Raw genomic sequence first — 27,752 nt, 5'->3', positions numbered from 1 at the left:
GCTCTCGTTCTCGATAGGATCTCTGCAGGGACTGTGTGATTGGCTTAGCAGGCGGAACCAGAAGACGTCACTTCACTTTGACATGACAACACAAATGTTTGTTTGAGTCTAATAGTTTATGCATGTGTATTTATTTGCATATAGACCTTAATGGTTGTGGTTTTCTGATACTGTAAATTTGTTGATATTGTCACTCTTTTCATTAAAATAATTATGGGAAGGAGTTGCACTTTTGGTTGTTGAAGTAGTGTTGCTGGGTTTCGAGAGAATATTTATCTTGGGTTAGGGTTAGCCCTAACCCAAAGAGCATTAACATGTGACAGCTATTGCAATATATTGTGTCACAGGATAAAAGAATAATGCATGCTATTTCCTCTACAACCATAACCATTAATAACTTATGGCTTCAATAATTGTTATTTTAATGCATCTATTGCGTCAACCTAGTAATGGTGGATGTAGTTGTAGACTGAATCCAAATAGTTGATATTTCAAGGTGCCATTGTTAAAAATAAATGTGTTTATGATTAATTTACCGATTCTATTGTCCACTGTAGTAAAGAAATAACGTTTATTAAAATAGATTAATCAATTCTCAAAAGTCAATATTTAAACTTGGCACTATATTTTGCCCACCAACAAATAACATTGCTGATAGATTGGAAAAATCGTTTAAGCATTGAAACACAATTGGGTTTCAAGTCAAGTCAAATTTATTTATATAGCCCTTAATCACAAGAAAGTGTCAAATCGCTTCACATGCCCACAATTGACAAATAATAACAACATCCCTCAATCTTAAACCCCAGAAGGGCAAGGAAAAACTAAAAAATGAGAACCCTTGAGCAGAGACGACAGATGGTGGAATCCCCCTTCCCCGATGATCAGGCTGCAACGGATGTCGAGTGGGCAACATTTAACACATATTGTGATGCTATACAATATTAATTGAAATAATATGAAAGTGAATCAAATGGAGCTCTTCATGAAGTCGACTTTGGTGATGTGGCTTCCCTGCCCAGTTGGTCAATGCAGAAATCTCCATAGCGGCGCCTCCGAGGATGTGGGTTCTAATTAGTGCAGTTTATACTTCTTATGCAAATGTCTTCTCTTACATACATTTTTTTCTATTTCCTGTATCCATCATTGTTGGCGACACGATGCAAAATTCCACGTTGTGGGGATAATAAATGTTATTTTATATGATATTGCGTTATAAATCTTGATTATATTAATATAGTTTTAGTTTTAACCTTACCCTTCTGTCAGATTAGGTACTGTATGTGGTGACATACTATAGTAATTCATTTCCTGTGTAGAATTATTGTGTATAATTTTCTCTTCAGACACGTATTAATTTGGCTGTTATTTTACTGTTTTAAGTTGGTTACCCTCTGCTATAATGGGTTTCGGTTTGGTTCGGTATGCGTTGACTCTTAGAAAAATTAATTATGTCTTGTAAGAAAAGGGAATGTGTATATTCATAGCATTTAAAAAAAATTAAAATAATTATAAAAAATATTTTTACCTTTTTATTTTTCTACCTGTCAGTGGCATTTAGTGGCAGGCATAACGAATAACTACGGTACTCTTCAATTGGATGGCAAAAGGCAAAACAAACCTGTGTATTCATCTGTTACCATTCATACAATGGAACACGTTCCCTGCAAATACATCAGCTTTGTGTTCAACTATACAAGCCTAGATTTCACACTAAGTAGTAAGTATATTTGCTATCGCTGCTCGGGCCTTAATTACAGCTGTAGCTATAAAAGGCCATTCGCAAACCTGGCCACATTGGGGTACTGGCACATTGGATTGACTCTCCAAACAATTTTTGCCACGCCTGATGTGTGTGTAAATATTCATGGAATTACGCCTAGGTTTAGACTCTCAAAAACAGTATCATTTTCTTTGCAAATGGAACATAGCTACGGCAACAGCATGCGACAAATAAAAACCTGTCAATAACTTTTCATCTTAAAGAATTTAAGATTAAACGCCCAACATTTGATCGGATAAAATCTGTAGGTGGGGTTCGTTAAAATATGACCTCCATAGAAGGCCAAAATATGCACCCCAATTCCAAAATAAAGTCAAAATGGCGGACTTCCTGTTAGGCTTAGTAAATGGCTCCAATAACCTTTGTTGGTCTTGGGCTGTTACATCCATCCATCCATCCATTATCGATACCGTTTATCCTCACAAGGGTCGCGGGGCGTGCTGGAGCCTATCTAAGCTGTCTTCGGGCAGTAAGGGGGGGACACCCCGAATTGGTTGCCAGCCAATCGCAGGGCACACAGAGACAAACATCCGCACTCACAATCACACCTAGGGGCAATTTAGAGAGTCCAATCAACTTACCATGCACGTTTTTGGAATGTGGGAGGAAACCGGAGTACCCGGAGAAAACCCACGCAGGCACGAGGAGACCATGCCAACTCCACACAGGGAGGCCGGAGCCGGGATCGAACCCACGACCTGAACTGTGAGGCGGACGTGCTAACCAGTCGACCACCGTGCCGCCCGGGCTGTTACATATGTTTGCCAATCTTCACAGATGTAAGTGAAACGTGGAACTATAACTGTCGTTAAAAAATTGTAGGCAGCGCTATGCAACCATTTTTTGAAAATTGCACAAGATATCTCTCAAGTTTTGATTTTTATGCCAGGTCTGATGTGTGTGCAAAGTTTCATGAGTATTAGCTCCGGTTTAGACCTTCAAAAACAGAATCATTTTTCTTTGTAAAAAGGCAACCACACGTGACGAAATAAAACGTTTTCAAAAATTTTTCATCTTAAACATGTTTAGCTGATACACCCAAAGTTTGAAAATGAGCAGATAATATCTCTCGGAGGTGTTCGTTAAAACATGGCCTCCATAAAAGGCCAAAAATGGCGCTCAATTCCAAAATAAAGTCAAAATGGCAGACTTCCTGTTAGGTTTAGCGTATGGCATCAGAACACTTTTTTGTAAGTCTTGGCTGTAACATGTCAAGAAATCTCTAAAATATACCTTTTTATGTTAGGTCTGATGTGTGTGCAAATTTTCACGTGTTTTCAACCAGATTTAGACCCTCAAAAACAGCATAGTTTATCTTTGTAAACAGGGCATCGCCACGTAAAAGGTATGACAGTTTCAATTTCATGGTCTAGAATTGTACATTTTCATGGTAAATCATTGTCCAAAGATGCAATGTCATGCTCTATATTGCTACCATTAGCACTTATCTTTGATGCTAATATTAAGAGTCTGAAGTAAATCTGCGACAAATGTCTGTGTGTTCCTGTGGTAATTTCACTGAATCACTGAGTGATTCTTTGTCAATCACATCAAGTTCATCTTGCTTGGATGAGGCTGATGGTGGCAGCCGTTTCCATGTGGATGTTACTGCCGCCGCTGCTGCTGCCTGTGCTAGCTACCTTGCCGCCTCCACAGTGGTGCATGTTGCATTAATGCTGAGGTGAAGAGTGGGAGGTAGAGGGCAAGCTGAGAGGGCTATGCAACAGGGAAGGAGAGAAGAAGTGTATTGGAGCTGTTAGATAGATAGATAGATAGATAGATAGATAGATAGATAGATAGATAGATAGATAGAGAGAGGGAGAGAGAGAGAGAGAGAGAGAGAGAGAGAGAGAGAGAGAGAAAGAGAGAGACAGAGAGAGAGACAGAGACAGAGACAGAGAGATAGATAGATAGATAAATAGATAGATAGATAGATATATTCATCCTTCATTATAGCATCCTATTACTTCATTTCAAATGCACTTTGCTCTTTTTCCTCAGATAGCCCAGCATCAGGTCAAACTAAATTGAGAAGCTAGAAGAAGATGAAGATGCTAGAGAAAAAAATACAGATACAGTGTATTAAACAATAAATCACAGATAAATCATTTAATAAGAATGATAATATGATTATGAAGGGTGAAATACTAGCAAGGATAGAGAGAGGAAAAGTTGGTCTCTTGTACCTCTTCTAACCCCGAAGCTGTATGGAGTATAAATGGGAGGGAGAAAGAGAGGCAGAGGGATGTTGAATTGAGGAGCTACATGGAGAGAGGGACCGAGAGAGAAAGAGAGAGAGAGACCAAGACAGGAGGGAGAGAGAGCGAGAAAGAGAGTGAGAGAGAGAGATGTGAAGAGAGAGAAGGGCATAGGAGGAGGGTTTGCGTTGGTGTGTTGGTTGGCAGAGAGTGCGCTTGTCAAAAAAAAACCTTGCTCTGACAGAAGGCATGATTCACAGTAGAGAGAGAGAGCAAGAGAGGAGGAGGAGAATACAAGCCACGGAAAGAGAAAGAGAAAACGACACAGATCAAGATGTGAGATGCATCAAGAAGCACGGCACAGACACAATTCTGGTAAGGAAAACAATTGTGCATTCATACAGGGCAATGCATTCACACAACGGGATGGGAGACTGGATTCTAAGGACTCTGACTGCGTTGATAAGGTTTTCTATTGACCGGACGAAATACAGCAGGTGGCAGTGATGAAATAGTGGTGCTTGGATGCCAGCGGATAGAAAACAGAATGATGCATAGATATTCTAAAACAAACTAATTTGGTGAAGGTAAATTTAATAGTGTCCAGGGTTTTATATATATATATATTTATATATATATATATATATATATATATATATATATATATATATTATTTTGGTACAAAATATTTTTTCCCCCAATGCAGTGGCCGTCAATTATATGTGGATTTTGTATATTTGCGGGCCAGCCAGGTCCCTGTCCCCCGTTAATAACGGTCCTCCACTGTATACAACACCTGCTGAATGCCTCTCTTATGGTAGTCTAAAGTATAGTCTTGTCACTTTATCCTATATGCTTGTAAGCTGTTGATGATTAAGTCCATAAATCCAACATAAGATTTCTTATCCATGCGACTCAGGCTCCATGTTCTCCTCTCGAAATATATTGAGGTGACTTGACTGAGTTGAATATGAAGACATAGTTTGTTACTCTGTAAAAGCCTGGCTGAGTCAAATCCAATATGGCTGTCACGATGTACATGAAGTCAGTAGCCACTTAAAGCCAGACAGGAAATGATGTTGACTTTAATGGTAGCGCCGCTTAAATATTATTGGCTGTGGGCGGTGGAATTGGGCACACAACGGTGCCCAAAATGCATGTTGGACAAGAACTACTTTTAATGAGTCTATATGTGCTCCCAAACCGGAAGTAGGTCATTGTTTGAGATGCCAGCGCTAAACAAACCAATTTTACTCATCAGTAACAGTATACTACTTATCATCTGAAAACATATCTACATATATTGTAATATATTTATAATATTATACTTCATTGTTAATCTTACATTTTGATCACTTTCAATGTGACTTCGCTGGGTAGGTGGGTGTTGCCCTGCTGCCCTCTATTGATTAGCCGCCACAGAGATACATCTCTATTTTGGATACTAAATGTCTTTAACTTTTTATAATTGTAAAATTCTCGATAGACTCTCGAATTTCACCGACTAAAGAGATTAGTGGTCATCAAGTGCGAGGTCCCATAAAGTGGGTAAACTAAAAACAGTTATAGTCATTTTTTAAAAGTTCTTTTCAAATGTAAAAGCATGAACTTTGCTCCTTAGCTAATATCTGAATGTGTTATTATAAACCATGACAGTTCAGAAAAGACTTTTCCGTGCTGTGCAGTATCATCTTCCTCGTTTGTTTTTTCACAGATGGATGATTCAAGTCAACAAATACAGCAGGAATGAGAAGAAGCTTTGACTAAATCCAGTCTTCCATCCATTGTGCTCTGTGCCTGCTTTCCTAACACTTTGGTGGATTAAGACACAACTGGCTCCAAGCACATAGCCAGATAAAAAAAACCATTGACTATAAACAACTCACACCAGAAGAAACCTAGGAGGGAAAGAACATTTTTTGAATTGATAAATGAGCAAAGAACAATAACTATGGACATACAAAGTGGACATGTTTGGTGTTTACTTTTATTTGTCATCCACAGTAATTTTTTGACTTGACTGAATTTCCAAACTTCTTTCTGACTTGTTTCGAGTCATGGGAGTCTTTTCAAGTGACCTTTTTGAGCAACTGAATTGTTTCGAAGACAAGACGCTCTCTTATAAGTCTTGCGAATCTGCATGAAATAGAAGAATTGCTCATCATTGTTTTTACTGCAAGACTTCAACTTAAACACATTTTTTTGAATGTGTCTCTTTGGCTTGTATTCTGCCCACTGTTGTGCATACTGCAATGTATAATATCAACATTCTTCAGATCTAGTTAAACAAAAGACTTCACAATTGACGCTTCAAACTTCCCCCGTGTCTCCCATCCACCCTTCCCACCATCTACCTACCAGCAAAACATGGGCAAACCACTTAGCCGTCCAGGCTGTTTCAGGAAGAGCTCATGTTGCCTGGAGAAACATGCAGTTGTGGAAAGAGGAGTGAGAGGTCGAGATGTGTTGATGGAAGGGGGATACGGCGACGGCTATGTACCACAACGCTCCATCTATGATACCATGTGCATTAATCAACAAATTGACAGCCACCACCACCACCATCACCACCACCCTGGAGCATCCATGCGACGAGATGCTGGAGGTGAAGGGAGTTTCAGCTACTCTGCAAGTGGCTCTCTGAGGGTTAGCAGATCACCAGCTGAGATGTTCGACTCGCAGGCTTGCTCTCTAACTCCAAACCCTTCATTTGTTCGCCGTCTCGATGAACGGGCCATTTATGATTCACTGAAACTCGGAGTTCAGGATACTGATGGTGGTGGCTGCCCTTCACCTGGACATTTCAACCGGTCAGTTTCTCCGGCTGTGTCTTCATTCTCAGCACCAGGAGTGTCGTCGTCATCCAAGAAGCACCACCATCACTATCACCCTCATCATGGGGACAGTACAAAGAGTAGAGATGGTCGTCACTCCTGGAAGGTTCTCACACCACCAAAACACCTGGAATGTTTGGACATCACTACAAATGAAATGATGGCTCAAGGAGGGGGATGTTTGAACCCAGCACACTATTCTCACCCAGGAGGGCCAGCTTCTTCTCTTGCATCTCCCCTTATATCCCCCTTCTCTGGCTCGCCCCTCTCATCTGGCTATCATACGCCAGTCTTCTTCTCACCTGCCAAACCTCGCCCTAGTCAATCTCAAAGTTTGCGTTGTTCACCTCCCCATGTGATTCAACCACGGCACTACTCACAAAGCCAGAGCCTAAGGATGTCACCACCCCATGAACTTAGACGTTCCCCCTACCGGACTCCATTGGTCCAACTGTCTGCTCATGACCTTGAGCAGGACCTGAGGGAGCAAGGTGGATGGGGCTGTGGTGAGCGAGAACGGGAGTGGGAAAGGGAGAGAGAGAGGGAGATGGAGAGAGGGTGGGCACAGCGAGAGTGGGAAAGAGAGAGGGAAAGAGGAAGGCTGGAGAGAGAGAGAGCAAGAGAAAGGGAGAGGAAGGAAACAAGTTTTGGGACGTTTGGCTATGGTCGACCGGTTCCTCTGCGTTCAGACAGAGACTCTGTCTTTTTAGAACCTGAACAGGTCTTAGACACAACCCCACTTTTACTTCCCCAGCCTTCGCCTTCACCTTCACCTTCACCAAATGCTGCCCCAAGAATGGGCACTGGTGCAGTGGGTAGAAATAGAGCTGGTTCAAAAGTAGGCTCAGATACTAGTGCTGGGTGTATGGTTTCTAAAACTGACAATGGAAATATGAGCTCAGGGTTAGTTGAAATTAAACCTAGTTGTGGATCAAGGTTAGTCAGTGGAGGTGGAAGCATGGCTGAGGCTGACATCATGACTGGGATACATGGAAAAAATAGACTTGGAAGTTTTAGCAAATATGAAAATGGGGCCAAAGCTAGTCATGGGTCTGAAAAAAGAATGGGCTCACAGGTGAAAACAAGAGCAGGGGGGAGGGATTTAGAAGGAAAAGTGGAATCTGGAGTACAAGTAGAAAATGTGTCAAAAGCTCTAAACAGAGAGGGACAACAGTCAGGGACAAGGGGCGGGGAAAAATTTGGAAGAGGTGTCACTAAACCAGGGCCAGTTGCTGAGGCTAGACCGTCGACTTTGTATCATGTCGACAATGGAGTTGTGCTTGAAGGTAAAATTGATACTGGAACTGTACATGATTTTAAAATGAAGGTAGATATTGAAACAGGACCTAAAATGAAAGAAAGTCCAAGGCCGGAGGAGAATGCATCAGAAGAAGAAACTAATATCGTTAAAAAGTTGAGCTCAGACCCAGCTGCAGTATTAGAAACTAAACTTGAAAAAGAGGTAACGACTGTGTCTTCACATGAGCATAAGGCAGCGCTTGATGTGGGACTGGGTGAGGAAATAGAAACTAAAAGTAAGAATGAGACTGCCAATAAAAAAAACAACATAGATAAAACCCAGGTAAATGAAGAGCCTGTGGACAAAACTGAAACTGCACCCCCAGAAAAAGCTCAGAAAACATTTGTGGATATCGAAAAAATTATATCCAACCATGTTGGAAAAGGATCCAAAAGCCAGAAATCCAAATCCTCAAAGTCCAGTTCCAGGACTCGACCAGGTACAGCCACAGGGTTGAGACCTGGGGTGCTTAGCCCACGACTTAGAAAAGGTCTTGCAGATCTGGAACCAACAGGCCCTGCTGAAGGCATTGAGTCCACCTGGCCTCGTCGAATCATGGTTAGAAAGAGAACTGTTCGGCAAGGTGGTGCAATCCATAACCTTCCCATCCTTCCACCACTTCCATCAGTACTCACTGCCTTAGAGAAGCGCCGCCCACATTCCCATCTCCATTTCCGCCCAGGCCATCACTCCGAGAACCCACTTTCGACAGATCTTTTTACAGGCCGGTGCTCGCTAAAAGAGCCCTCCCAACAAGAACAAGTACAAGCAGCCAATTTTGTGGGCAGGGCATCCCTGAAAGAGCAGAACCTAGAGCACTGGAGGGTCTACAGAGACCAGGAAGAACCCCAAAGATGTAAGACCAGGGAGAAACAAGGTTATAAGACTGAGAATAATAATGAGAAAGGGGGAAAAGATCAAACTGAGGAAACTGACAAGAGCAATGATAAAACTAAAGAGAATATAGTAAAGGCAAAGGCTACAGTTGGAAAGCAACCGGTGGAAGAAATCAAACAAGACAAGATCAAAATAAGCTCAGAAGATAAAGTTCAAGAGAGTGGAAACGAAATAAAAGAAGTGTTAGAAGAAAGGCATTACCAAATAATCTGTGAGAAAATGGAAAAGAGAAATATTGAAGATGGAAAACAAGAGCAACAGTTTCAAACGGTGGAGGTGGTGGCACATGTAAAGAATGAAGAAGGTATGTTGGAAGGACAAATTGGAAGATCCTTTGGGGAGGAGCATGAGATGGAGGGTTGGGATTCAGTGCTCGAGATGGTCAACACTATATGGGATGATGGCTGGGAGAAAGGGGCAGCAGCAGGAGGTGATACAGATTCTTTATCCGGTTCCCTTCAACGGTGGCCTCTCCTTCGGCCTCCGGTAGGCTTTGGAGGCTCCCATCCCCCCTCCTCTGCAGCCTCGGAGCTCAGCTTGACAGAGCTAGAGAAGAGAGCGAGAGAGCTGGATTCTGATTTGGAGCACCTAGATCTGTCTCAGAGCCATGGGGACACCCAGGATTTATACCAAACACCGCTGGAGTCTCAAAAGGAGCGATCTGATATGTACCAAACACACCCCAGACCACAGAGAGAGAAAGGGTCTGTCTTGACAGGTAGGCATAATCTGTGATTTCTTACTTGGTGTCTTTACCGACAGTATATACATCCTCTAGGATGGAAAATGTTAACTTTTTGATTAATAATAGCGTAGCAGTTAACGCATTTACAAATCTGAAAAATCTCTCAAGATCGCTTTCCCTTTCAATTTGAAAACCCAACACTAAGGGATAAAATTCATTATTGTACATTTTCTAGGTCAGGTTTACAGACTTAATCTCCATTCACGTAGCCAATCACATATTTTGTGATCCGTCTGATGTCGTGTACATGATTCAAATTCAAGGCCCAGGGGCGTGATCCAGCCCATCACATTTTTTTTATGGCTCACTAAAGGAAATCAAGTGTGTCTACTTTATGATTTTTGCCAAATGAAGAAGAAAAAAACTCTGACAAAACATTTACATTTTTTTCACTTTCTATACCCATCACAAGATCCCACCCCCCCCCCACCGGCCTACTTCATTACTTTGAAACATATTTGAGCAACAATGTTTGGATTTTGTCGTTACTGTTTTCTTTGGCTTCAGCTTACAAATTTGTTGAAATGAGTTCCGGTGACATTTTTAAACTAATTAATCGCAAAATTTTCCAAAAGCTGCAAAAGCTGCAAAATTGATCGTGATTAATCACATTATTCGCCTAGAATTTTCTACTAAGCAAAGTATACAGAATTTTGATTCCAAGACTATTATGACTAAACTTTAATAGCTTTCTTTGATTCTTGATTGCGATTCGCCAAAGACGTACAACTAATATTGTATTTGAATTTGGCTTTGCAAAATGCACAAATTACTTTGGACTTTCTCCAATGAGCCGTCAAGCAACTTTTTAAAGTAAAACTACGAAAAAGTCGTCTTTGTCCGTCCTTGCACCAGTGGCTCTCCTCTGCATCTGGCTGCAAAGAAACTGCCACAAGAAGTAAATAAAGTTGAATTAAAGGGAAATCAACCCAAATACATTTTTTTAAAGAATATGTTCCCAGCAGGCCCAATAGTTGAAACACGGCATTCTGATTAATATTGCCTTTGTCGGATATGAGTTAAGCAGCAAAATCCACCCGTTTTTAGCCCTCTCAGGGGGCGGCCATTTTGTCACTTCCTCGAACTGAAAATTACATCACAACTGCTCAGGTAACGACCGATCACGGCTCAGTTTCAGAAAACAGGCCATCCGTGATTGGTCGTTCCCTGAGAAGTTGTGATGTCATTTTCAGTTGACAGAAGAGACAAAATGGAGATGGCCAAAAACGGGTGGATTAACTCTTCATCCACAAACGCAATATTTATCAGAATGTCTTGTTTCAACTAGTGGGCTTGCATAGAACATTTGTCATCTTCCACGCCGCTTATCCTATACAGCAGGAGTCTTCAATCCTGTTCCTCGAGGGCCGGTGTCCTGCCTGTTTTCCATCCCTCCCTGCTACAGATATTCACCAAAGGTCTGCGGAAGCTGGATAACGATGCTGATCATTTGAATCAGGTGTGTGTTGCAGCAGGGACAGATGGAAAACAGGCAGGACACTGGCCCTCGAGGAACAGGATTGAAGACCCCTGCTGTACAGGGTCGCGGCGAAGTGCTGGAGCCTGTCCCAGCTGAGTATGGGTGAAAGGCAGACTACACCCTAAATTGGTCGCCAGCCAGTCGCAGGGCACACACAGACACCGTCACTGAGCGGGAACCGATCCCACGCTGCCCGCATACAAGTCAGGCGTGTGTCACTATCAGTGACCCTTGCATAGGATATATTCTTGAAAAAAATATGTTTGGGTTGACCTCCACTTTAACAGCATTTTTTTCAACGCTTTATAAAATTTTAATTAATCTCCAAAGTTAACGCTTTAACTTTGACAGCGCTAATAAAATTACAATGAAATTCAGGGGAAATTGTGTAATCGTAATAACAATAATAAGAGGGAATTATGCTTTTCACTGGAATTACGGTCGTCTGAGGGAAACCATAACTGCACGATAAAAATGAGTTCCACACCCTGATTTGTGTACTGTAATGCATCTCTCGGGGATTGTGCCTGAAAAGGACTGGCAATACTGAAAATAAATGAATAAAAGTATGGGTGATGGGTGTTTGGAATCAAATCGGCATTAGGATATTTTTTTAATTTAAATGCAATCTATTGTGACTGTAATCTATTGTCTACTGTAAATTAATTCATTAATTCATTAATGCACTAACCCCTTGCAGTGTGTAATATTGTGTTGGAATAATGTTACAATGCGGAAAAAAAATATTCTGAATTACAGGAAACAATGGGAAGTTTATCTTGGGATCTGTTTATCATACAAACTGTAATATAAACATGAGAAATTGTCAAATCAAATGTTTCCAATTAGTAAAGAAATCAATCTATGTTATTGATTTGGTCCAACACTAAGTAATCTTTACACTGATATGGTGGTCATGTGGTTCGGCGTTCCATTGTCGGTCCAGTGTTTGCACTCAGATTTTTGTGAGCAATGTCTTAAACATATATTGTTTAATATTCACTGTTTATACAAGGCTGATTTTTATTCAGGTGTTATCACTTCCTGTGCAGTTCAATGTTCACTTTACAGCAGGCTAAACACAGGGGGTTTGTTGTTTTCTTCACTGGTTTGAGACAAGCATGCCGGTTGCGTATGCCCTCCTTTGAAGTTGCACTGCTACACTGCGCACTCTGTTCCCAAGTGTCACAAAACACAGGATTGAATGCTCGCCTGTTATGTCCTAAACATAATCAGGAATAGAAAACAGGTTTCCCAATTACAATTTGTGTCAGCTCTGCCTTGGCTACCTTCATCGCCTCCAGCACAGTCATTTGTCTCATAAATGTGACCCAGCATAGCAAAATTTGTCACAGTGACCCATATGTCAGAAATGTATGGAGCCCCTAAGGTGACATGGAAGTAAAAAAAAAAAAACTGCGTTCCTTCGCAAAAAATTGTGAGATAACGCAAAGTTTTTGCGAGGGAACGCATTTTTAAAAAATGCGTGTTTATGTACTTACGGGTCATTTTCCGGGTAAACAAAAGCAACAAAGGGAGAGTTTTCAGCGCCGTGGGTGGGTTTAATGGAATTGCTTTGAAATTTGCCTGCAATACAAAGACCTAAAATCAGTTTTTGATATTAAGCACTTCAGTGCTTCCTGTTGTATGTGCTGCGAATTGGGTTGTATTTTGAGATCTACTGTATCTATCTAGCAGTTATAGTTGTGTGCTCTTGGATTGATTTGGATTGGTTACTTTTCCATAACCCACCCCAACCCTTAAAAAAGAAAGTCAACCCAAACATATTTTTTTCAAAGAATATGCTCTATGCAAGCCCACTAGTTGAACCAAGGCATTCTGATAAATATTGCGTTTATGGAATAAGAGTTAATCCACCCAATTTTAGCCATCTCTGGGGGTGGCCATTTTGTCACTTTTGTCGACTGAAAATGACATCACAACTGCTCAGGGCTCAGGGAATGACCAATCAGGTGAGCCATGATTGGTCCTTACCTAAGCCCTGAGCATTTGTGATGTCATTTTCAGTCGACAGAAGTGACAAAATGGCCGCCCCTGAGAAGGCTAAAAACGCGTGGATTTTGCTGCTTAACTCATATTCCACAAACGCAAAATTAATCAGAATGCCGTGTTTCAAATCGTGGGACTGCTGGGGGAACATATTCTTGAAAAAAATATGTTTGGGTTAATTTCCACTTTCCAAGATCCGAAGACAACACACTCATTCAGTGATCTCAGATGTTTTGTATTTAGAAAGAATAAGCCACGTGCAATCTGTTTAGCACAGTGTGAGCTAATGTGTATGTAGCTTTAGCTTGAACTATTGAGCAATGACATCGCATCCTAGTTATATCTAGTCGCCTGTGTGCTGGGAACAAACTACCTGTGCTGAGATATGCTGCAGCTGATACTAGGCTCAGTGGCGCTTGTGTGAGGACTTTAGTGTGCACTGGTACTTGTGTGTTTTTTTTTTGTTTGACAGTTGTGAGTAGCATGTATGCATCTATCGCATGTTAAAACTAGTCAAGTCAAATTCATTTATATAGCCCTTAATCACAGGAAAGTCTCAAAGGGCTTCACATATGCACCAGATCATATACACGACATCCCCTGATCCTAACCCCAAGGAGGGCATGGAAAAACTAAAAAAAAACATCTGGGGAAAAGTGAGAAACCTTGAGAAGGGACCACAGATGGGGGAATCCCCCTTCAAGCATGATCAGGCTGCAATGGATGCCGAGTGGGCAACATTGCACACACATTATGGTACTATACAGCGTTTGTTAAAGTGATGTGAAAGTTAATCAAATGAAGTGCTGCAGGAAGATGACATCTGGTGAAGTGAGCAGGGGCCCAATGTTCGTCAATGTAGAAATCTCCATAGCAGCGCCTCCGAGGATGTGGTAGCCTCCGATCTTGTAGCCGTCAGTTGCTGTGGGATCAAAACAGCAACCTCCAATTTGGGCGTCATCACCTAATTCTCAAGCCTGGGAAAAGGGGGCAGAAAAAGAGGCAGTAAAGAGGACAAAACAAACAGTTCGCATGTGTGCAGAAAAAAGAAATAATTATTTTGGGACAAATCGCATGAACTTCCCTGTTCTTTAATTTCATGAACAGCCTCGCTCTAATTCATCTCTCTCTTGTTTCTTATTCGCTCAGGAACTGTGCCGTACCAAACCAACTCAAAAAGTAATAAATACTTAAGCACAATATAATTAAATGAATATATACTCACAAAGCAATATTGCAGCATTTTAGAAAAACAAATACAAAATAATATGCCATTTGCTCCAAAGCAGCTGTATTTTATAACAGCGCGACACACACATGCAGCGCGAGAGCCGCACGGCACAATCTCAGCGGTCCACCAACTGTTTCTCATTCATTTATCTGACATCATTTACATTAAAATATGCCCAAAACAGAATTTTTAATCAACACTGTACCTTTATTAGACACTCGAGCAGTGAGTAATAATCTTTTTAGTCGATGAAGTCATTGCCAGAGCGCAATAAAAGTGACATCCGTAAAAATGAGTTTAAGCACAGTCCAGAAGACCAAGCGGAGCTTGAGCAACAAGTCGCTCTCTACCAGAAGAAGCAATAAATATATCTGTCAGAACAACACCAATGTAAATGATTGTGTGTGTGCGTGTATGTGTTCGGACGCGCACGTTTGCGCCAGGAGTACAGGAATTTTCAAAAAGTGTTTATTGATAGAAATTTAAAAAAAAAACATCTAAAAAATGACAAATCAAGGGACATTGGACGAATGCAAAATAAACACCAGTCCACAGACCCGCCTGGAAATAAAATCACCTTACTTGTAAACCAAACAATTCTCTGGGAAACCTGACTGATGATGCCATGAACACTAACGATGCTTATAGAAAACCCGGCAACTCTATACAAGTAGACTGTCGAAGGGTTGAGAAAGTGTTACTGTTTGACCTTAGGGACAGGTTTGATGAGAACAGGTGAATACCTGACAAGGTAAGCGTTTATTCCAAACATCAAAAAACATAGATCTTGGCACTTTCTATCAACAAAATCACTTTCTCTCATCAGTCATCAATGTTGAAGTCAAAGACTTATCACTTCTCATTGTAATAGTAATCTTCCAACAACTTCCTAGCTTTGTCAGAGATGTTGACACCGGTAGGGGGCCATGTACTCCCTCGGAGCTTGTCAAAAATCTTCTTTTCATGCGATAACTCTCTCAGAACTATCTGGGCCGTGTCTTTAACTTGTTGATACTCGGTGGGCACTTGATACAGGTTCAAGATGTAATAAAGGCTAGGGAGGAATTTCTTGTTACAGAGTAACCTTGTCACATCATAAAAGTGTGTGTCGTAATAATAATCTTCCTCCTCCACAGTCTGACATGTGTGATGACTCTGACTACGGTGATCATTTTTACACCTGTCACATTGTTCTTTCGTATATTTCACTAACATATCCTGCAACAAATAGATGATTGACTGATTGATACATTTATAGCTCGAAGCAGTCAACCAGCCACATGGAGGCATCATCCATGCGAGATCCTTCTCCTCCTCCTCCTCCTCCTCCTCCTCTTCCTCCTCCTGCTCCTCTGTGTCTGTTTCATCCTCCTTTCCCTTCAACTCATTGTCATCCTTCTCCTCCCCCTTTTGTTCCCCTTCCTCAGTTAACGTCTCTTTTGGTAAAGCCTTGACAGCTCCAGTCAAGGACGTTTGAGGGATGTCCATTGGGGGGATGTTCTCCTTCTCAGCCTCCTCAAATACCGACAGCTTCTGCTGAGGATACTCCGTTGTAAGAACATGGTCAGCAGTCACCGTCGGTTCCACCATGAGGTTTACATCAGCCACATTCACTGCCGTTTCTTCATAATTGTTGTCCATTGTTGTCTTGGTTGGCGGTTATCAGTACCAGAGGTTTGTAGGTGGTGGCTGTTTTTCTCGACCTTTTAAACCTGGGTCCACTCTCCATCGGCTGACCCCTTTGGGGTCCCAATGGTGTCCATACCGTTTCTATGCGTCTGGATGTCTGTCTAGTTACTGGCATTGCGGATGTTGTTTTCTTTTTTTCCTCGAACAACAGGTTGTTATGGCTTGGTTTGGAGATCTACGGTGTTATACCTATTGAAAGGGGGTGTGGATGACACGCCTCCTCGCCATAGGTGTGGTTTTCTTGGGCTCGAAGGGGAAAAGTTCAGAAATAACCCAATATGACACAACTGTGGCCCTTTTACTGAAACATAATATTGTGTAGGTTTTACTTCCTGCTCTGATAAATTCAGTGACCTCTCATAACGATTTTTAAAATGTAAGGATTCTGTATGCAAACATGTGTGCTCGTAAAAGTATGCATTTGTCTGCTTAAAATTGTGATAGTCATAAAAAGCATGTAGAAACCTGAGACCCTGAGAGGAACAGTTCTACACTCTCAAACGTAACTCTAAATTAAAAATACTCGATTTAATACATGTAAATCATTGAGATCAGCTTTCAAAACTTTCAACTTTTATGGTTTGAGTTCAAATAACATTGATAATGACATTCACTTCATTCCAAACTTTTAACTTTTATGAGTTGACTTCGAATAATGTTGATCATAACATTCGCTTTGTTTAGCCTGTATATTCACATTGTATTGTTGGTTAGCCTAAAAAACAACATTCAAGTTGACAGTACTTCATAAACTTAGCTTGATACCTTCATTTTTCTCAACATGTGGTTTCCTCTTTAAGGGCCTAAACAATTGAGTGAGACAGGGCATGATTTAAAAACAAATAATAAACAAAGCTTTCAAATCTATGTGCGTGTAAGAATGAGGCATGCCACTGTATACATTTGACAAACAATTACTCGCATGTTAAACACATGCTAGGTTCAAATGAACTTAAAGATACACTTCCTTCCATGTCAGATCATCTTTTACCGCCTCACAACAATGTATAACTTACAATAGCACCCCGATCTTAAATATCTCAACAAAGTCAATCCCTTGTTAAACTTGATATTCATCGCTCAAGCAGTTGGTTGGAGGCAGATTGGTGAGAGGATGGTTAGCTTAGGGTGTCTCTGATTTTGCATGTAACTTTACTCCTTGTAGTTTATTTTCTCATCCTTCCTGCTAAGGTGGATGTGAGGAAGTCATAAAAAAGATAAGCCAGCTTGAAGACTGCAGTATGTGGGGGTCTACTCACGTACTGATTCACTGGTGAGGAACTTTTATTTCATGAATGTACAAATACGACAGAGCTTTAGGCTGAAACAAGAAACAGTATATTGTATAGGTTTTACTTCCTGCTTTGATTAATGAGTTTACATCAATCTCTCGCAATGATTTTTTGAAATATAAGGATTCTTAACAAATATTTGTGCTAGTAAAAGTATCCACAGAAGTAACAGGTCGATGTTTAAATGCTGTAGATGTAAGAAAACATGAAGGTCAACAATAGCAGATGATCAAATAAACAGTATAATTAGTATACACATTAATTACGTTATCAAGTAAATGTTGACGATTTTAAACGTTGAGACTGACCAATTTGAAAAAAAAACGTTATGTGATTAAATATTAATTTATACAATAATTGCATTAATAAAGAAGGTCAACAATAGCAGATAATGATCAAATACAGAGTCTAAATAATTCGTCTACACATTAATTGCATTAATAAGAATGATAGGGATTCATCAGGTAAATGTTAATGATAAAGACCTGATTTTAAATGTTGACACTGATCAATTTGTAAAAAACCTTATGTAGGTGATTAAATACGAGTCGACACATTCATTGCATTAATAAGAATGACAGGGATTAATCAGGTAAATGTTGATGATTTTAAATGTTGAGACTGACCAATTTGTAAAAGAAAAAACGTATGTAGGTGATTAAATATGAGTCTACACATTAATTGTATTAATAATAAAGAAGGTCAACATTAGTAAATGTTAAAGAATGTAAAGGTTGAGACTGAACAATTTGTAAAAAAAACGTTATGTAGGTGTTTAATTATGAGTCTACACAGTAATTGTGTTAATAATAAAGCAAAGAACTTACTAACTCTACATGGATTGAAATCACTCCCATTTAAGAACCTTGGTCAAACATTTACACATCATCTAGTTACAATACGTGCTATGTGCAGATGATCTAAGTTGGAGAACTTGGATGTTAATAAAAACATCATACCAAAGTATTGTATATAAAAAATATAGAGATATACAGATGACATAACTTAATGTTATTCATTAAGACATAGTTACATCTGAAACAGATTTATTGATTTCATAAATGATTATTCAGGAACGTATGGACGGCTAAAATCCTAAAACAAATAGATAATGACGACATAAACTAGTGTTATTCTTGAATGCATGGACAGTTAAATCTAAAACATGATCACATTTAGATGACATAAATTAATGTTATTCAGGAATGCATGGACAGCTAAAATCCTAAAACAATAGATAATGACAGCATATATTAGTGTTATTCATGCACGTTAAGTCAAGAGAAACATGTATTGATGACATAAACTCGTGTTATTCATGAAGCTAGGTAGGGATGGAAGTATTTTAAAGTATGTACTTACTGTCCATTTTTTTTGTGGCCTGTTCACCTCGAGGTCTATTTTGTCTTTGCGTTGGCACTCCACTGATATTTTCTCTCTTCTGTGGAAAGACCTCCTGTGCCACTTCATTCATATCGTTCATACCTCTGTGCATTTTTTTATTTAGTTATTTTTCATCACTTGGTCTATACTCCGACATTTTTTCAAGGCTAACTTCATAATTACCAACCTGGATGCGAAAGTATAGCCACTGATGAACAAAGAACCTCTTTGTAAGACTTATCATAGGCAAACATATTTCTGCGGAGACTTCACAATTGTATGGGAAACGTCCTAACAAGATGTATTAAAAAAAACATGGGGCGCTATTCTCAATCATTAAAAAAATAAATAAAAAACATAACCAAACATGAACATGAGTGCACAAGTGTAGTTCAGGTGTGTCATGGGTACATGTGTAGATGACGTGGTATTGCGCTAAGATGAATTCAATCAAGTGGGCACTTCACAATTGTATGGGAAATGTCCTAACAAGGTGTATTAGAAAAATTTGAGTTTCTATTCTCAATCATAAAAAACCCCCATAAAGAAGCATTCAAAATGTTGTACAAGTGTAGTTCTGCTGTTTCAAAGGTACATGTATAGATGACGTGGTATTACGCTAAGGTGTATTCAATCAAGTGGTCCCTTCACAATTGAATGGAAGATGCCCTAACAAGGTGTATTACAAAAGTAAGGGTTGCTATTCTCAATCTTAAAAACAAAAACATAAAGAAGCATGCAAAATGGTGTACAGGTGTAGTTCAGGTGTTTCATAGGTACATTTGTAGATGACGTGGTATTACGCTAAGATGAATTCAATCAGTTGGGCACTTCACGATTGTTTGGGAAAGGTCCTAACACGTTGTATTAGAAAAATAAGGGTTGCTCTTCTCAGTCATTAAACAAAAATACATAACCAAGCATGCAAAATGGTGTACAGGTGTAGTTCAGGTGTTTCATAGGCAAATGTGTAACCCCATATTCCAGGGGCAGGGGCGGACAAAGACCAGGTTTGAGTCAATAATTCAGTGGGTGGGTGTTGTCCTCTTTCCAAATAAATCCTTGATTTTTGATGAGCATTGATCCACAGCCTTTATGAATAGAAATACACGTTCCCTCAATCATGATGGCGTCAGGAAGATCTGTTTTACTTTCTGTTTAGACCCAAGTGTATGGTCACGCGTTGCAAATGAGGGGAGGGTCTAAAAACATGTCTAAACATGCCTGGACCCCAGGCCATACAATGAGTTTCATGTTATAGGCGGAAGTATGATCTCATCCATACCAATATTTGGGCATACCAGAAAAGATGGCGGCAGCCAGGGCATGCCTGGCCTTGCCCGGGTGACATCACCGTCCAAAACATGTCTGTACATATCCCTCCTTACTTTGAACAAGGCGGAAGTATAACGTCCATATGTGGGCATGTCGGAAAGACTGGAAAAGATGGCGGCAGCCAGGACAGGCCTGGACTTGCCGGGGATGACATCACCGACCAAAACATGTCTAAACATGTCCCTCCGTTGCTTTGAACGAGGCGGAAGCAAATGTCAGAGGATGTCGTTATTTGGTCATGTCGGAAGAAGTCTAAACACATGTCTGAACATGCCTAGGACAAGGCGAAAGCATGATCTCATCCATACCCATATTCGTGCCTACCGGAAAGGCCTACAAAGATGGCGGCAGCCAGGACATGCCTGGACTTGCCCGGGTGACATCATCGTTCAAAACATGCCCAGCATGTTCTTTGTGAACTCCGCTGAGACGGAAGCATGATGTCATCAAATCCCCTTATTTGGATGTATCAGGGCACCGTCAATGATGTGTCAAAGGGGCGGGGACTAGAAAATGAGGTCACGGCAAAATGGCGGACAGGAAATGATGCATGGCAACGCAAAATGGCCGACCGGAAACGACGCATGGCAACATAAAATGGCCGACCGGAAACAACCTATCGGGGCGGGGTTAGGTGTTAAATTACGTTTCCGGACTACAAAGGGGTGTGGTTTGGGCGGGACTTATGGACTACAAAGCAGCGTGGTTAGGGGATGGGACTTATGGACTACAAAGGGGCGTGGTTAGGGTTGGAATCATGGACCACAAAACGAAATCATCATAGGGGCGTGGTTTGGGTGGTACTTATGGACTACAAAATGACATCACCGAAGGGGTGTGGTTAAGGGAGGGGCTCTACTTCCGGACTACAAAAGGAGTGCCAAAGGGAACGGATATGACGTCACACAAGGGGTGTGGTTAAGGCGGGACTCTTACTATTTTTTTACACATATTAATATTGTATCCCTATTTAATGAAGAAATCACAAATCATCAAAAATATTGTCTACAATGTGCATAATTGTTCCTATATTTTTAATGTGCACTGACATTTTGAGCGGCGGCACGGTGGGCAACTGGTTAGCACATCCGCCTCACAGTTCAGAGGTCATGGGTTCGATCCCGGCTCCGGCCTCCCTGTGTGGAGTTTGCATGTTCTCCCCATGCCTGCGTGGGTTTACTCCGGGTACTCCGGTTTCCTCCCACATTCCAAAAGCATGCATGGGTAAGTTGATTGGACTGTCTAAATTGCCCCTAGGTGTGATTGTGAGTGCGGATGTTTGTCTCTGTGTGCCCTGCGATTGGCTGGCAACCAATTCAGGGTGTCCCCCGCCTACTGCCCAAAGACAGCTGGGATAGGCTCCAGCATGCCCGCGACCCTTGTGAGGATAAGCGGTATGGATAATGAATGAATGAATTAATGACATTTTGAGCACCAAACGCCAACTCATTAACTCTTCCTAATCGGGCACCTGTACAGGATATGCGAAGTGGAAGATGACACAGTAATATTCAGGTATTTTAGTCCTGCATGTTATTGCAAATCCGCAGGAAATTATTAGGCCTACTCACATTGTGTTATAAGACAGTATAAGACCCGGTGCAAGTACAGCCGCATGCTCATTCCTGGTTTAAAAAATTGAGTGTAAAAAAACTCCTGTTGTAGTACGTATTCCACGTATTTATTCTCAGTAAAAGTTGTGCTTAAATTCAAAAGTAAAAATTGTTTTTCCCGTCAACTATATACATTATCCGTTAACTTGCTTCGCCTCATTTAGCTTTGCTAACGTTGTGAAGTGACTGTCAAAAATGCTAAATTAGCGAATGGTAACGACTGAAAAAATATACATTAGCTGCTGTATATGGGTTTTTGTTTTTCAGATTAACAGACAGACTTTTTGAACTTCAGAAACCGTGGGTCTTTAGGATGGCACACAACAAACGACACTTTCCCACTTGAGGGTGACACAGGAGTGGATTTTCACTCCCGTCCCATCCCACTCACACAGAAAAAAATCCTGTCCCGTTCCGTCCCGCTGAAAACGACTCCCATCCCGTCCTGCTCCCGTTCAGAATGTCTCCCACTCCTGTCCAACTCCCATTTTGGAGGTCAGGTCAATAAAAAGAAAAAGTTTGTCGCCCCCTCGTCCCCATGCACTCTCCTGATGTTCTGATGTAAACTGCCACTTATAAATATTGATGACAATTCTACATTGCAGGTTGCACCTTCATATGCGTGGAAGTTTGATTGCGAGAAACTGGGCAAGATTCACATTTTTCATTTACTGTCAGCACTGTTATTTGTTGACAAACCAGGCAAAACAGTCGTGGATTTTAGATTTTTACAACAATTATGTTCACCTGCTATGAGTTTAGTTGAGGAAACTGGTTGATCATAGGTTGATGGAATGCTTCACACACAAGATTTGTCTGGGGAAAAAGTCTAATGAAAATATGCTTGGCATAGGGTGTGAGTCAATTCAACAGAGATCCGCTCCAAAACATTTTGATCACCATGACACAAGCAATTGATAATGTTGAAGCAGCAGAGAATTGTGCATAACCATTTGCATGGATGTGCCTAACTTTTTGCAACTTGTTCAAATAAATGAGGAAACATGTTTTTGAGGTGTAGAGGTGACACAGTGATGTGAAGATTGAGCAAGCAGTTTGGAGAAATTCAAATGTGAACTGACCAACGCAACCTAGAAAAGCTGTAAGACACTTGAGATCGTCAATAATAATTATTATGGTGACATGAGAACGACTTGTGTGAGTTGTGGCCGAGAGCAACTCTGGAGTGAATGTGCATTCTTTTATCCTTCGTGGGAACAAAGGACTGAAGCGCATCAGCGACTCTGTTGTCATTTAACCTCATACAAAGGCATTTCTATACATTTAGAGTATATCAAAATTGCAAAAAAATACACCCACACAATTTCACTTCTGTATTGGAATTGATCTCTTCTTTTTAGGAAAGTCATTTGGCTAATATGTTTCATGTGGGAACTAGGTATAGCAGAGCGTCGTATCGAATATGAAATACAGTATCGAAATACAGTACAGTGTTACACCCCAAGGAATAGCATTTGTGATGCATTCTTTTCATAATGATATTTTCCAAATTAAAGTCCAACCTGGGATGCACATTCAATATTTCACCGTCAAGGGGATACTTGGTTTACGATGGAATTTTGCTACTTTGGCAGCGACATAACCTTAATTTGTAAGTGAGAATGCACCAAAGTCACGCTTACAGTGAATATTAATATGAAAACTACTTCTGGGCCATAAATATAAAACAATCCAGTGAAAAGCCTTTTATACGGTAGGTACTACGTGTGATGTCTTTTGCCACGTGACCATGGAATCTTAAACCACTGTTTAAACTACTTCATTGTGCAATGCTCATAACTTCAAAATGTCACCTGTGAGTACAGAGGACCCCCTTTCATTTTTTATTACCTGTCTACAACCCACCCATAATTAGGATGTGACAATTTTCTGTGTCCCAAGTTCCCAAACCACCGGTTGAGAATCACTGGTCGATTAAATCGTTGACACAGAATGTATATTTTATCAGGGTAAATCCCCTTGGCCTTCTTCACTCCACTGTGTGGGAAGTGAAAATGTTGCCAACATTGGACCACTGTTGGCATTTTAGCTCATCTTGTTTTAGCAAACAGGTGCTAGAGGCATCTAAAAAGGAGAGCTGGGCATTCCATCTATGTGACGGACCGGTCCGTCTACCCGTCACTGACGAACGCCCGTTTTGCTGACGGTTGGCGATTTATGGGAAAAATAAACCGGTTAGCGTAGACAGAAACCCCTTTATTTAGTCCGCCATTCGTCTGCAGTCCATTAAAAAAAAAAAAATACATACACACTCATACAGAGCGTGGTGAAATAAAAACAATGTGAGACAATATCTGGGGGGTGTGGGACCGAGAGGTATATACAGTACAACATTGCCAGCTTCCTTTACCAGCTTGGACCGAGACGAAAAAAAAAAGGAGCAAGTTTGGCAAATTGGGAGCAATGAGGTTGCAGTATCTTGTGAGTGGACTGAATTGTTCCCAAGTGTTGAAATGTCAACCAAGAAGCATTTAGCAGCCAACACAACCACCTCACCAGATTGACTAGCGATGCTCAAACTCTCTCTTTCTTTTTTTTTTTTCTGTCGGAGGAGGAGAGCCCCTTGTGAATTAACACGTGAGACAAGCATTGCGGTGCATTATTTCACATTGCATCTGAACGCAGCATAAGACCCAGTGTAGGCCAAGCTAGACCAAAAAGACGCTGGCCAACAGTGAGAGACGCTTACCCCCTGTGGCGTTCGGCCGGCTGTCGGCACGTCACACTGGAGGAATACATCGCAACGACAGACAGCGGCGTGTGACCATTAAAGTACCTTCTGCGCATGCAGAAGATGTAATACCCTTCCATACCATCGGCGGCGGTAGTCACCATTTCTCATGGTTAGAAAAATCCAACCGGAAAGCTGTTGGCCGGGGGCAGATTATAAAAAGGTAAACAATGCATTCAGCTATATTCCTCGCTCACGATGAACTCCCACGCAAAGTAAACCCTCACATTCTTGACACGGTATTGTGAAATACTTACATTGTCAACCCTCGCTCTTGTACTTGTAAGAAGATTAAGGCAGCGAAGGAATGCTCACTGTTTTTCCGCTTTTGTCACTTCCCGTTGGCGCTCTGAGCGCTGATTTGCTAGCTAAAAGCCAATCACAGTGACCAAATGCCAGGACTGGCGACGCCGATTCAACATGCGTAACCGCCCCCAAGACGCTTGCAGACGGGTTGCGCCCACTAGTTGAAACACGACATTCGGAATAATTTTGAGTTTGTGGAATATAAATTAAGCGGCAAAATGCACTCGTTTTTAGCAATCTCTGGGGACGGCCATTTTGTCTTCTGTCGACTGAAAATGACATCACAACTGCTCACAACGACCAGTCACGGCTCAGATTCAGAAAAAAGGTCAGCTGTGATTGGTCGTTGCGAGCATTTGTGATGTCATTTTCATTTGACAGAAGACAAAATGGCCACCCCCAGAGATGGCTAAAAATGAGTGCATTTTGCTGCTTAACTTATATTTCACAAACTCAAAATTAATCAGAATGCCGTGTTTCAACTAGTGGGCCTGCTGGGACGTATTCTTGAAAAAAATATGTTTGGGTTGACTTCCGCTTTAAGCGCAACTAAGACATGTCTGCCATCCAGGGGGATGTGGTGGCCATCAGGAATTTCGGTAGTTCCCCGAACAGCCGGTCAATTTCCGGACCGGTTCGATGTAGAAATCTACATGACAACTGCTCATGTAATATTGTACTGTGATAAAATACAGTATCCGAAAGCTAAAACACAAGTGGAATAAACTACATCGACTATTGCTCCTGCTGCTCTTGTTTAATTGAACTAAATGTGTGTTGTTTTCTAGGAGTGGGGAGCAGGTCCCAGGTCAGTCTCGAATTCAGTTCCATGGCATTACCAGTTACCGACACAGACAAAGACACTGTCGGCTGGTCATTAAAATCTCCTGCTGGGACGTCCATTGTGGGCACAAGGTTAGTGTCAGTGTCACTGTGAGAACTTCATTGTAATCAGCGATGGGCAGGTTACTTTCAAAATGTACACTAATATATTTCATAGCACTAGATAATATGGTAATATGTCTCTTTTTAGTATTACATCTGTGTAGAGTAATAAGTTGCTTATTACTTTTAAATACTTAAAAAAATATATACATCGACGTTAACTTGTAATGATGAAGATCTTTTAGATATAGTGTGAGGTGTTATGTTAAACGATTTGACTATGTTTGGAGATGACTGCCTTTCATGAATATCTGTATCAATAACAATTCATTATAATCATTATTGCAACTACCGGTATTCTCACAAATGTCTTGTAGTATAATTATTTGTTTTCCTTTTCAGTACCAAAATTATATTTATATTACAATATCCAATTTAAAAGCCATATCATTAAGTTTTCGTGTTTCATTTCCTTGTTTTGTAATGGGAGCCCCTTTAAAGTGGCAATCAACCAAAACATTTTTTTCCAGTATATGTTCCGAGCAGGCCCACACACGGCATTCTGATTAACATTACGTTTGTGGAATATGAGTTAGCAGCAAAATCCCCCCCGTTTTTAGCCATCTCTGAGGGCGGCCATTTTGTCACTTCTGTTGACTGAAAATGACATCACAACTGCTCAGGGCTCAGGTAACAACCAGTCACGGCTCAGCTTCAGAAAACAGGTCAACCGTGTTTGGTCGTTACCTGAGCAATTGTGATGTAATTTTCAGTCGACAGAAGTGACAAAATGGCCGCCCCCAGAGGTGGCTAAAAACAGGTGGATTAACTCTTATTACACAAACACAATATTTATCAGAATGCCTTGTTTCAACTAGTGGGCTTGCATAGAACACATTCTTGAAAAAATATGTTTGGATTGACTTCCGCTTTAAATTTTGTTTTCGGCCATGATGTGCCAGCAATACAATGCAGCATTTTTTGGGGAGTTCAATTCGAAATTCTCCATCAGACTTCGGATATAGAGCAATACACGTGTCGGGCATAAAGGCTTTAATACAAATGAAAAACTTGGACAGCACAAATTTAATGGCATAGCTGTGGTAAGCAATTGTGCAATCTTTCTTCCAGCCCCAGTAAGGAGGACAGCTCTCCAGACTCCAACCTAACGCTGGAATCTGACTCCAGTGGCGTCTTTCTCTCATTATCCAATCAGAGCCAGGAGGGGGCTGGCTCTGACAGCGACCAACCAATCAGTGGCTCTGACCTCGGCAGCAGCAACACATCACTGGAGAAGGAAGGGGACGACGGAGGTTTCAAGGAATGGGGCAGGGAGGAGAGTGCTGAACTCCAGTGGTGCTACCCCTCACTGCTCAGCAATACCTCTCATGATGACGTCCAAGGAAGTAAAGACAGCGCCGAGGATATTTGTGGCTCGGGAGGTGCAAATGAAATAAGAGGCAATGATGGAGATGGATTGAGAGATAAAACAGGAGGAGGACTATTTTCAACTTATAAGTCCACATTGGACCAGTCAGACACAAGTCAGTGCGAAGCAATGCGACCCAGAAGGAAAGTTACCATAATGGCAAATGACCCCCTTCTTCCACCATCCCCCTTGAAGCAGCCAATCAAACATCTGATTGATCCTTATCATAAGCCAATTAGAAGCTCAGGACTGGACAGTGGTGACATTGATCCGTTTGTCCAACCAGATAGCTTTGTTTATCTTGCTGTGTCAGCAAGACCCGGCCCCCATGGAGACATTTCCACAGTTACGGATTACGCCACTCAAGACATAAAGCAAGAGAGCATACGCCAACACTTTGACCAGAGGAAAACACATTTTGAACAGTCCAACTTGGAACCCGATGCCAGGCCATCCCACTTTGCCCCCCGTAAACCAGAAGAAGGAGATTTTTTATGCACCGACAGCTTTGTATACCTAGCTGCTCCAGCTTGCCTCCTCTTGGGCCCTGAAGGATCAACATCATACAGTGGCAGGTATGTTTATGTATT

At 41.1% G+C, this 27,752-nt stretch overlaps 1 protein-coding gene across 1 annotated transcript in view; it reads left to right on the top strand.

Annotated features, from left to right (window-relative positions):
- Positions 1-4,131: 4,131 nt before the first annotated feature.
- The window catches only part of LOC147137903 (uncharacterized), a 30,588-nt gene continuing 6,967 nt past the window's right edge, over positions 4,132-27,752 (top strand). The window contains exons 1-4 of the mRNA XM_086049834.1: positions 4,132-4,356; positions 5,696-9,730; positions 25,637-25,763; positions 26,865-27,737. Of these exons, the coding sequence (XP_085905960.1) occupies positions 6,349-9,730; positions 25,637-25,763; positions 26,865-27,737 (4,382 nt within the window). The 5' untranslated portion in view covers positions 4,132-4,356; positions 5,696-6,348. The remainder of the gene's footprint in view (positions 4,357-5,695; positions 9,731-25,636; positions 25,764-26,864; positions 27,738-27,752) is intronic.

Source organism: Filicampus tigris, chromosome 13 (genome assembly GCF_054856515.1).
Source record: "Filicampus tigris isolate MCC_2025a chromosome 13, RoL_Ftig_1.0, whole genome shotgun sequence".
In the NCBI taxonomy this organism is placed as follows: Eukaryota; Metazoa; Chordata; class Actinopteri; order Syngnathiformes; family Syngnathidae; genus Filicampus; species Filicampus tigris.
This window is presented reverse-complemented; position numbering and strand designations above follow the sequence as displayed.